At 39.2% G+C, this 12,054-nt stretch overlaps 2 protein-coding genes across 2 annotated transcripts; one reads left to right on the forward strand and one right to left on the reverse strand.

Annotated features, from left to right (window-relative positions):
- Window positions 1–3: 3 nt before the first annotated feature.
- lg23h11orf68 (linkage group 23 C11orf68 homolog) lies at window positions 4–1,885 on the reverse strand. The gene is made up of 2 exons (XM_049567834.1): window positions 1,743–1,885; window positions 4–1,265 (listed from the first exon to the last, which is right to left on the reverse strand). Exon 2 carries the CDS (start codon window positions 1,219–1,221, stop codon window positions 478–480), a length of 744 nt encoding a protein of 247 aa, XP_049423791.1. The 5' UTR covers window positions 1,222–1,265; window positions 1,743–1,885; the 3' UTR covers window positions 4–477.
- A 1,153-nt stretch (window positions 1,886–3,038) lies between these two features.
- drap1 (DR1-associated protein 1 (negative cofactor 2 alpha)) lies at window positions 3,039–10,369 on the forward strand. The gene is made up of 7 exons (XM_049567836.1): window positions 3,039–3,240; window positions 3,867–3,939; window positions 4,270–4,363; window positions 5,170–5,295; window positions 6,837–6,927; window positions 7,173–7,261; window positions 9,379–10,369. The coding sequence occupies exons 1-7, from the start codon at window positions 3,199–3,201 to the stop codon at window positions 9,563–9,565; spliced, it is 702 nt and encodes a 233-aa protein (XP_049423793.1). The 5' UTR covers window positions 3,039–3,198; the 3' UTR covers window positions 9,566–10,369.
- The last annotated feature ends 1,685 nt before the right edge of the window (window positions 10,370–12,054 follow it).

Genomic DNA, 12,054 nt, shown 5'->3' on the forward strand with positions numbered 1-12,054 from the left:
GTCTTCAAAAGTAGATTTTATTTGGCAACTCTGTTATCGTGGTTCAGTACAAACCGAAAAAAAAAATAAAGCCAAACAAATGTATATTGTACAGAAAATCTTCACTGGATGCAAATTTTCCTCTGTGCATACAAATCAAGGATTTCTTCAACCACCCTGTTCGTCAGGTGAGTGTTAGCGTGTTACAAACAGAACATCAAGAATACAAATACTCCTACATATGAACACAATATGATCATTTAAAAAAAAAAGTGACAATAGATCAGGTCACTTAGGAAATATTAAAGCATAAGAGGAAAAGACTGAAATGAGATTTAGTGCTTTTTTTGCCAAAAGGAAGAACTTGAGATCAAAATACAACCACTGACTTTAAACCCCTCTTGGTCAGTGAGTTGTAACGCACAACCCAACTGATGGGATCACCAAGTGCCTCTTCATTTACCCGTTCTGCAAAACTGTCCTCTTGTTCCAACAGGCTTATGTTACTTCCAGATTGGTGATTTTGTTGATAATGTGGGAACGCCGGGGTACACACTCCAGGTCAAATTTGCTCTCGTATATGGTTGGACAAAGTTTCCAGCGGTTGTTCCTGTAGATTCCCAGGTATGTGTACACGTCCGGCTTGTAGGTGAGAGGGCATTTGACCCCTGTGGCACGGATGATGGAGTCCAGCTGTATAACCTCGCTCTCATCAGTGAAGTTCTGGTTATAGGCACATATTACCTGCTTGCCCTCTCCGTTGGGATTATGGGGACTGACTTTAACTAGAGAGATCTTGCCATCTAGGGCTGCTCTGGCCACACACTCCCAGGCATGATTCAGCTTGAAACCGGAGTCCAAGTGCATCAGCCATTTGCCCGTGAGCACACCGTGGTTCAGGGCCAGCTCCTTCACTGTCTGGAAGCTGACAGGCCGCCCGCTGGCCAAAAGTTTCTCCCAGCTCTCCTGAAGACCCAAAACATCCCCACTGCTGGGGCAGTGGTTCAGGCCCAGCACAGCGATCCAACCCACAGGGCTAACACCACCTTCCTCATCACCAAATCTGTTCACTTGCGAGGGCCCGTTGCTCTCCAACCAGCTATCAAACTCGGATCTGGGAGTTCTTCTAGAGTCAAACACAATCCAGGGGTCCATGTCTGCAGCCATGGCTTCAGCTGCATAGGTCTCTGCAGCAAAGGGGGTCTCCACCTCGCCATCTGCAGGGGGCCCTTCCTCCTCCATGATGGTGTCAGTGTGAGGCAACTGAACAAGTCCTGGAACTTATCCTGTTGAACAGAGGAGAGCGTTATGTATTAAATGCACGTTTAAACCACAGGTGCATCCTCTTTGTTAGTTTAAATCCAGGCAAGAGTGGATAGCTGGATTGTTTGCGGATGTTTACCATTACTAGTGATGCTAACATGCTAGCTTGCTACACTAGCACTTGTTCAATAACTAATGCTTGTTAAAAGCCGACTCTTTTACACAAATAAGTTGCTATTCATTTAACTTGTGTATCATCTACAGCTGACGTGTAACTACACACGAAGAAAATATTTGCTTGTCTCCGGTCTAACTGTAGCTAGCTAGGTAGCTAGCCATTTTACCCAACGTCCATGCTCGTCTTCTTGACTAATTTGGAGAAAGGCTAATAACAGCCAGCTGTTGATCACACCTAACGTTATAATACGCACATTTTGCATTAAGACAGTAGGAATTAACGCACATTGATCGCAATTTATGGCCGTTCAGGTTTAACCTACCTGCAGATGTTGGAGTTTGTTCTCCAGTGTTGTTCTTCCGCACAGGCTCTGAACCCCCGACTTCGGCCACGCTAACCGCCGTTTGGGTTTTGATGCGCATCTATTCGTGCAATTACGGTACCGGTGCTTGGAGTGGACAAAAATGTGAAGCTTCTCAAACTCAAATTCTCACATTTACACAGAAAGATTACATTGACAAATACACAGATGGCATTAACAAATACACTGGTAAGTGATATGGTTGAACTGTTAATAGATGTGAGGTCCTTTTTACGGGAAATACTTAAAAAACGTATACTTATATGCCGTATTAGATCACATGGGTGATTTCCTTTCATACAATCATTCTGCTGTATGGTCAGATTTCAGCTATCTCAATTTACTGGAAAATGAAACCTGAAATAGTAGGTACAGACAACAGATCTGTGCAAAAAGTACAGGGCACCAGAAAAGGCCATCCAAGATAAAGATAAATAAAGTAATTTATAATTTGGCTGGGGCCACCCAACATTTATCTTGAATTTATACCTTTACACATCATATGGGGGTGTTGGATGAAAAGATATTCCAAATTAATAATAAAAATCAAATATTCTATTGGGCATATTTAAAAACTCAATTAAGAATAAATTTGAATCTAAGTTTCCCAGACATTTTTTATGGAAAAAAATATTGCAACAAAGCAGGAGAACATGAAATCTTTGAAAATGTGTTGTGTTGTAGATTGGGACTATAAGAACCCTGCACTCTACTTGTTATATATTTTTTGTAAATGTAATAGTACTACTAAGTACTACTACTACTATTAAGTACAACTTAATTATTTGAATTACTGAAGTGATCCTATTCATTTCATTTGTGTTTTTCATTTAATTGATCTTTGTTTGTTTGATATTTGTTCTGTATTTGTCAGTTTTTTTCATCTTTGCTTGTGAGATTATATTGTCATGTCATCATGTTAACAAAATGAAATATGTATATATGTATATATATATATATTATACCAGCGTCATTGGTATATATATATATATATATTTAAATCAAGTTTAAGGCATATTCTGCATCAAAGAGCTCCATCTAAATGTATGACAATTTAACATTCATTTAAGTACTTTACGTAAGTTAAACTAACATACAGCATTTAACGTTAATATACTTAGTGTTCGTTTTGTGTAGATATCAAAGGCAACAGTTCCGCATTGTGAGATCAAAGGTATCCTCACTTCTACATTATATTCCTGTACAAAGTTGCTCCAAAGCTGGCGGCGCTGTGACCCTGCGGAACCAGGCTGACCTGCCAGGGACTGAGCGAGCGAGTGACGACGTGCTAGCGAGTTAGCAGGATAGCTATCTCTACCTAGTGTGTGCGCGGTTGAGGTGATTTATGTATGATATAGAGTAGTACTGCTGAATATAATCAATTTTATTTCACGTTAGCAACCCAAGTAATTTAACTATGCCCAGCAAAAAGAAGAAATACAACGCCAGATTCCCTCCGGTAAGTTAAAACTTTTCTCAACCGGTGTCCAGACTGGGCAACGTTAGCAAACTGTATAATGGGAAGCTAACCTGTTTAGCTAGCTTGACTGGGCCCGTTCTGTTGACTAGAGAGCTAACAAGCTAACCAACAAACGCAAGCCTTTTACTACTAACATGTAAACTACATTAGTACCATTATACCAACGTCATTGGTTTAATTGAGTCGGCAAACTTCCTCGTTTGTTAAGGTACATTGACGCCGTGCGGCGTATGATAACTAACTTAGCTAAGTTAGCACTCATTGTCGTTGTTTTTAGCATGCCAAGCTAAGTGAAACTAAACGTTACAACTTACATCTGAGCAAATCTGTCTTTGTTGGTGCATACTTACCTAACTTCTGAGATACTTGCAGTGCACACACTGTAGAATATCAAATCAACATGATGGGGAACTAGCGGTTTTAAGCATGCATGCTACCGAGTAATCAAAGATGAGTTTTACTGTATTTCGGTAACAGTAAAGTTAACGGATTTGCTATCTTGAACGATTTATCATGAGCCAAAGGTCAAACTTCTTAATCTCAATGTATTTATACACAGTGTCAGTGTACACACGTACGTAATACTAAACCTTTTCTCATTACAGGCGAGGATTAAGAAGATTATGCAGACAGACGAAGAAATAGGCAAAGTGGCTGCAGCAGTACCTGTTATCATTTGTATCCTTTCTGTCAAATATCTTTACTTTTCCAAGGTTTCAAACGTCTACATGTGTTTTTAATGCACAGAATGATATTGAATTTATCTAAATTGTACCAAATGAGCAGTGGAAAATCAATTCTGTTGAGTCTGTTGTAACTAATGTGGTGATTGTCACAATCAGCCCAAGCAGACAAGTTCATGGTTTTAATTTTAAGAACTGATTTTTTTTAATGAATTATTTTTATCTCTTTGTAGTTACAGCATAAGCCAGACCACAAGTGAGTCTGATTTATTTAAATATAGGACACAGACCTGCCACTTTGTGATTTCCTTAACTAAGATGTCAGCGAGAGCCCTGGAGCTTTTTTTGGAATCATTGCTTACAAAGGCCTGTCAAGTCACCCAGTCTAGGAATGCAAAGACAATGACAACATCGCATCTGTAAGTGTCTGTTGTGTGTGTGTGTGTGTGTGTGTGTGTGTGTGTGTGTGTGTGTGTGTGTGTGGCCTATATTGCACTGAGTTGGGGTTGGACTTTTTTGGGAGTCATCAGTATTGCAACAATACTGATACTGCATCAGTGCTGTAGGGTTCATTATTGGTGTTTTCACAAAATTTTTACACATTGAGATTTTTGACAAATAATTATAAATAATGTGGATATAATGATTAAGTGTGTAACAGCTAGAACTGTCTGGTAATTTCAAAACATATCACTTTACTGTAATGCAGCCTTTAAAACCAACCACACTTATATTTTGATATCCAAAATCCAATATGATGTCTAGTTTCACATCATAATACTGATATAATACCGATTATATCGCTCAGCTCTTAGTCATCGTCTGCTTCATTTATTCTGACTGACATACCACAGATTCCAGCAGCTGGATAATAACAGGAAATCATATGAAAAGTTGTATTTGATCTTGGATACATGCAGCTGAAAAGATGTCTCCATTTCAAGACAGCTTAACGCCCTATTGCACTTTGTGGTATATTGTGGGAGTACACCTGTGATGTAACTCTGATAGTGATGCTGCGTGGAAATGCAACACATGGCCAAATCCCTTGTATGTGAAGGTATTTCTGGCCAAGATGCAGCTGCCAGGAGAATGTTACTGTGCGATTTAGATTTTGCCCGTTCATATCTGTGTGTAGTCAACATTAGGTTGACTTTTTCTCAACTCAGAATGCACATAAGTCTGTAGAGAAAGCAACATACTGATTTAAAATGTGTGTCCACAGAAAGCAGTGTATCGAGCTAGAGCAACAGTTTGATTTCCTGAAGGACTTGGTGGCAACGGTGCCAGACATGCAGGGCGAAGGGGAGGAGAACCACACTGAGGGGGGAGGAGAAAAAGTCCCACGCAGGTTTGTCTGTCGCTCACACAGGTGCACACACCAACATATTTGTTTAGCACCATTACACAGAGGAATTAAACAGCCAACACCTAAAAGTTGACTCAGATCTGCAAGGTCCTGTATCACATACATGGCTAGTCCAGGATAATATGATTTGTACAATTACTGTATCGTGCAGCTGAGTTTGACTCATTAATCTGTGTTATCGTTTGATTTGTCATCATCATCATCATCATCACCATCATCACACAGTCATTTCTTAAAAGTGTATGCACCCACAGTGTGACATGGAGGAAGTTAATTACTCAGCAGGACTACACACCTTATATGGATACAAGGAGGGTTACCTTTGTCTTTTCCAGGAACAGCTGCTACTGTGAATTGAAATAGACTAAAGCAGTATTTATCCACCTTTTCTGATATCACATTATGGCAGTTTCCATTTTGTTTTGTGATTATAGATTAAATAGATGAAATTAAAAAAAAAAGAAAAGGAGCAAAACAAGAGAGGACACACTAATTATTGAGGATGGTAGAGAAGAGAAAACAGTATTGACTGTCAAATCAAACGCTGGCACCGCAGCTAAATTGAAGCAGAGAGCTTGGCAGAGAATTACACATAAATTAAATGAGTAAGAAGAGTTATTTTCAATAAAGAGTGTGGCCGATTCAATTGTGATTCAGTTTAAAGCGGTTGTAAGCCCCAAATATTTAGACACATAGTCTCAGCTATGGGATTGCGGCATGTATAGTCTAAGCATCTTTGAATAAAAATGGCTGATTGTAATTTCCACCGGCAGTACTGACCGCATTATTCTCTGCATTAGAATTGTCTGTTTATCTGAATGCACCAGGGATCACTGTCCCTGCAAATTTATGCTGCAGAGTGACTTTGCAATTTTAAATCTGTTTAGTAAGTTAAGATTAAACTGTGGCTGGCTATGCAACTCAAAACAAATGTACAACTTTTTGTGCCCAAGCACCAGCGACTGCCGTGGCCGTGCGCATTATGTTTCTGGGTTGTCTGTCCGTCCCATTCTCATGAACGCTGTATCTCAAGAAGGTAATGAGGGAATCTCCTCAAAATGGGCACAAACATTCACTTGAACTCAGCTATGAAGTGATTAGAATTTGGTGGTCAAAGGTCAAGGTCACTGGGATCCCGCCTGTTTCATTCTTTTGAACAGGATATCTCAAGAACACCATATATGCAATTTTTTCATATTTGGCACAAATGTCCACTTATACTCAAGGATGAATTGATTAGATTTTGGTGGTCAAAGGTCAAGGTCACTGTGACCTTCCATCCATTTCATTCTTGTGAATCCGATATCTCAAGAATACCTTGAGGGAGTCTCCTTAAATTTGACACAAACATCCACTTGGACTCAAGCAAGAACCAGTATTTTTGTTGTTGTTTTCAGACCAAACAACAAATAGACAAGTCATTTATCCATATGGGTCAAGAAAGAGTGTAGAGTATTGTTGCATGACCCTACTTTCACATAACGCTTTGTTCTTTTTTTTACCCCCCCCCCCCCCCCCCCCAGGGGTCGAAAACCAGGGTCTGGTCGCAAGAATGGGGGAGCTGGCTCCAAAGGCAAGGACAAGAAGTTGTCTGGCACAGAGTCAGAGCAAGAGGTGGGACTTTATTTATAGCTATCTACAGTTTTATGGAGTGACATTTTCCTGAGTGCGCAATTGGACATTTTGAGCACATAAACTTTTTTTTTTTTTTTTTTTTTTTTTTTCAGGCACATAAATTTTATTTTGAGGCAAAATTATCTTCATGCAAAGAATAATCTGATTTAACTCCATAAAACTGTCAGTGATTTGTGTGTGTGAGGTAAGAAGGCTCACCGGTATGTTTGTTGTGATGGAAACAGGATGACTCTGAAGACAGCGAGACGGATGGGGATGAGGAGGACGGCTCTCAGTCAAGCACAAATCTGCAGGCTGCATCCAGGTTCCACAGGTATGGACCCAGACCATGTGTACGGAGACACTTTATCGAGATTGTGTCTAGATCCACTCAAGACGGATCACAGTTCACACATCACAGTGGGCATCTAAAGTATTAAAGAGAGGAAATCGTACTTTGCATGGACATACTGTCATCGCTGTTTTGTGAAAACCATGTATATCTGAATTGTCAGCTCCTTATAAGCAAAGAAAACCAACCCTGTTTTCAGCTTTGTGACAATAAATTTCTTAATGATTATATAACATAAGAGGTAGGAGCCTAAAAAGAAGCATTCATCAGTTCATCTGAAAAATCACCAAATTTGTAGATACATGGTTTTCATGAGAAAGCGACATTATCAACTAGGCAGGCGTTGTTGTTTTATTTCATTAAAAAAAAAAAAAAATGCCTGGAAATGGATTCATGGAGGACAAAACAAGAGACCAATTGTTAGTATTAATGAATAAATAAACAATTTTTAAAAATATGGAAATAAATAGATAAATTCATAACTATATAAATGTTAATTTAGCAGGACATAAGTTACCGTCCTATATTTATTTCTACATTTTTGTACAACTACATTTATGTATTTCTTGTATGTTAATGAGGTAGGAAGTCTTACCTCTATTTATTTCTTAGTTTATGCATTTATTTATATTGAATAAATGAAAAAGACATGAAGTAAATGATCATTGGAAAAAAAAAAAATGTGTAACTTGTAAGTAAATCAACAACTTGTATAATGATGAAGAAATAAAAAAGTTGCTCTTACTATTAAATGAAATTTTATCTTTCTTAATTTGTAGTTTTATTGGATTTATTTCTTAAAGAAAATAGAATTATATAATACCTGGAATTGTATTTATAGAGGACAAAAAAGTGACTTCTAGTAATAATTAAAAGACAAACAAACACGTTTACAAAATAAATACAGGAATACATATGGAAACCAATAGCAAAATGCAAATTAAAACAAAGGTTGATAAATAAACAAGACATAAATAAATAAATATATTATTTCTTCCTGTATTCATTTATTAATTTCCATACTTATTTCAGCATATTTTATTATTTTATTTATTTATACATTTATTCATCTGTTCCTGTATTTATTTATTTATACGTTTGTCATTTATGTCTTTCATATATATTATTTATAAGAGCAGCTAGATAGTTGACTCAGAATTACTTTGACATTGTTGTTGTTCTAGCTAACAGGAGCTAACTGGCTAAATACACACGCAATTGAGCTATACAACAGGGCTACAACAATTTGTTAATGATCCATATAATCCATATTGATTGTAAAAGTGAAACTTTGTCACTTGGTAAACAATAAACACTGTGGTCTTATGTACTAATCATGAGATAATGTTAAAACATAGTGTAACAGTCATCATGTCAGTGAACACACTCAGTAATGTGAGTTATAAAGCAATGACATCAGTTAGACTTTTGCTAAGATTAGCCACCATAAGCTACCAGTTATATCAGACCAAGAATGGTTGTATATCTGCAAAACGCCTGAGTGTATTGGATTTGCTTTTCATCTCCACTTTTCATTTGTAACACAAAGGATGTGTTGCTTCTCTTCAGTTTGAAATAGGCTCACTTAAACAGCAAATAATACATTTACACAATTGATGATTGGTTCAAAATATGCCCACTGCTAGTATTATGAATGTTAAAATGATGTGCCACCTGTTGAGATGGAGTTATCTGGTGGATTACTTTACAGCGAAGAGCAGGAAGAGGGCGCTGTTTTTTCATAAGATGCCATGCTAAAACCAAAGCTTGTCATCACTAGGAAAATGAAAACTATTTTAGATGGTGGCAAAACAGCTAACACCCCCCCCCCCCAAAAAAAAAAAAACTGTCAGGTCCTTGGAAATACATTTTTGTTTTTGTTTTTATCATTTCCTGTTGGTATAAAATTATTACAGTACAGTTTTTAGTACTGTGACAATAAGTGTACAGTGTAGTACATAATCTATATTACTAGTATGTTCACAGGTTATTGTAATGGCAGAGATTCACTGAAAAAGAAATTGTTGCACAATTAAATCCACAGTGTACACAGAGTGTATTTAATGTGCCTCCTAACACTTCTGCCTGTGTCCCAACAGCTCAAACGCACCCCCCCAGTACATGCCCATAGGCGGCATGGTCTCGATGGGCAGCATGGCTCCCGCACAGCCCCAGGGCGGCATGGCCTTTGCCCCCCACCCTTCCATGATCAGCGTCGCGCCTCCTCCCCCAGCCCCTGAGCCGCACAAAAACGAGGACGACGACGACGAAGACTATGACTCTTAGCTCCCTCCTCCTCCACCACTCACACACACACACACACACACACACACACACTCTTTCAACATTATTTTCGATTTCTTAAGTTGTTCTTGAAGCGGCCGCTCGACGCCGAGGAGGGAAAGACTCTTCATCGCAGCCCGCTGACAGCATCACCCTCCGCAGCTGGCTGTTACAGACACCGCTGCAGGAGACAGGAATCTGGTTGTATATTATGTGTTTTAATTTTCATTTTTTTTAAAAAAAGGTTTTATTTTATTGTAGAGGAGAATCCAATGAGGATGTTTTTTAACAAGTCAGTCGTTATTTTTTGACTATTACAAAACAGCAGTCGTCACTGTTTTTTTTCTTTTTGCCATGAGCCCCCGCAGACAGGATAGGTGTGGTTTGTGTTGCCTTGTAGCTTTTTCTTTTGGCACTTTCCTTTTTCCTCAATCCTCTGTAGTAGACATTGTGAAGTGAGCAAATCAGTCACTCAAAGTCAGCTGGAAAAAATAAACCATAGGTGGTAGTTAAAGCCTTATTATAGCCTCGGATGCAAATGCAGCTAGCTGAGATGAGTTCAAGGCAGCAGTTTGTGAAGTATTTGGAAGGTGATCAGCACTTTTTGAAGAGAAAGGTCACTGTCTCGCCCATGAAGTGTTACGTTACTGTTATCGATTGGCTATAAAATACTGCTGTTGAGCCCTACTTCCCGGCTTTGTCGCAACTCGCTAGTCAGTCCAATTGTCAGGCTGTAACATAAACAAGGAAGCAGGTGTATTTTTACTATAGGTTAGCTAACCACAGCTGTTTTTTTTTTTTTTTTTTGGAAGTAGTTTCTATTTTTAATTCACGTTTTTATCAAAAGAACCATAAACCTCCACAACCGCAGCCGTGAAGTCAGCCATATCAGCAGGTTAATGAGTAACATTTTGTTTGTTGTTATTTTTGACACTGCTAGAGGTCAGTCACTCTGGCAGTTGGACCTTGTATATTATTTTATACGCCCATTAACCTCCCCTGAATTGCCCATCAGAAGCATACTGTGACTCTTGGACCATAACTTTGTTTTTAAAGTTGTTTGTCTCCTTTGTCCAATCTCATTTCTATTCTGGCCCCCCTTGCCCCCCCATTTTGAGTAACATAATTTCTCCCCTCTTTTAGATTGTTTTAAATGTACCCATCAAAAAACAGAGATGGGGCTCCCATTTATGTGTCAGTCTCAGTATGAAATGTTTCTGAATAGACAGTTGACACTGTATTGTAAACTTTTAACATTCTTTTTATTTTGTATGGGTGAAATAAAGTTCATATTTCAATTAAAAAAGAAAAGCAAGCCTTGTTTGTTGTGTTTTCCACATCAGAGATGAATCGCCCGAAATGTCTTCCACATCAAGCAAATCTGCAACAGCGTTCACCTTTAGACACAGTGGTTTGTTTACCAGCTGGAAGGGCAAAACCTGACTCCTGCAGCATCTTAAAGCAAAAAACATTTCAAAGTGCTTCCCAAATCATTTTTCAATTTCATAAGCGTGGAACACCTTTGTAGTCCTGACTTGATGCTGCGCCTTGTTCTGCTTTTCATTCCTTTACTGTCTGTTTTTTGTAATATAAAAAAAAAGTTTCCCACGGATGCATCTGATGTTGATTTAAAGGCCAATGACTCATGCAACCTGAAAGACAAGCACTTGTATTTATCCTCAACATTGCAGCCTCCTCCTGGCATCTGAATCAGATAAGTACAAGACAGCACAGGTTTGTGGGAAGGTGTTCATAGAGAAGCGATTGTTAACCATCATAGACACACAATGTACTTTCAAAGTAGCCGGCACACTTGGCCCTGAATGTGTGTCCGGCCCCTTTCCTCTTCCTCCTGCCTTCTTTATTTTTCAAACAGTCCATTTTGTCGTGTAAATTCAGCCGCCTCATCTACCCCCCACCCAACCGAGCAAGCAACCCTGAGCCGGGGCCGCAAAAACAACTGCATCCTTCCTGTACAAGCGTTGACTCAGCGGACTGTGAGAAGGGTGGAGTTAGCTGTATTATGAGAGTGTGTACGTGGGGGGGAAGAGGGAGGAGGTAGGGGGGGCTGTAGGTGGTTGACTTTAGGAGGATGATGTCCAAACAAATGGCAGCCATGGGGCGGGGAAGGAGGGAGGGAAGGGGGCAGCCATCAAAGGGCTAACAGAAGGAAGCACACTGTTTCCACACAGCTGCCAGTGGGGCCAAAGGTGGCCCTCTGATTCCCATCCCCTCCCATAAAGCCACTGACTTTTAAGCACTCTGCAGGTTTGGAAACATGAGTAAATGTGGCCAAAAGGACTTCCCTGACCTTTATTGAAATATAAGCCCTTCATTGTATGGCTACTTGAAAGGCACATGTTTAAAATGCACCTTGTGTTTTAGCCATGCTGTGGCCTTGATCAGAGGGCACACTGGGATCCAGCTCATTAATATACTCACATCTGTACTTCAGGGTATTTTTAAATTAGGCAGTGCTTCACCACGTGGGT

Source organism: Epinephelus fuscoguttatus, linkage group LG23 (assembly GCF_011397635.1).
Source record: "Epinephelus fuscoguttatus linkage group LG23, E.fuscoguttatus.final_Chr_v1".
Lineage (NCBI taxonomy): Eukaryota > Metazoa > Chordata > Actinopteri > Perciformes > Serranidae > Epinephelus > Epinephelus fuscoguttatus.

Coding starts and splice junctions, on each gene's coding strand:
- lg23h11orf68 (XM_049567834.1), bottom strand. CDS start 1,221: ATGGAGGAGGAAGGGCCCCCTGCAGATGGCGAGGTGGAGACCCCCTTT.
- drap1 (XM_049567836.1), top strand. CDS start 3,199: ATGCCCAGCAAAAAGAAGAAATACAACGCCAGATTCCCTCCG. Junction 4,364..5,169: donor ACAATGACAACATCGCATCT/GTAAGTGTCTGT, acceptor GTGTGTCCACAG/AAAGCAGTGTATCGAGCTAG. Junction 5,296..6,836: donor GGAGAAAAAGTCCCACGCAG/GTTTGTCTGTCG, acceptor CCCCCCCCCCAG/GGGTCGAAAACCAGGGTCTG.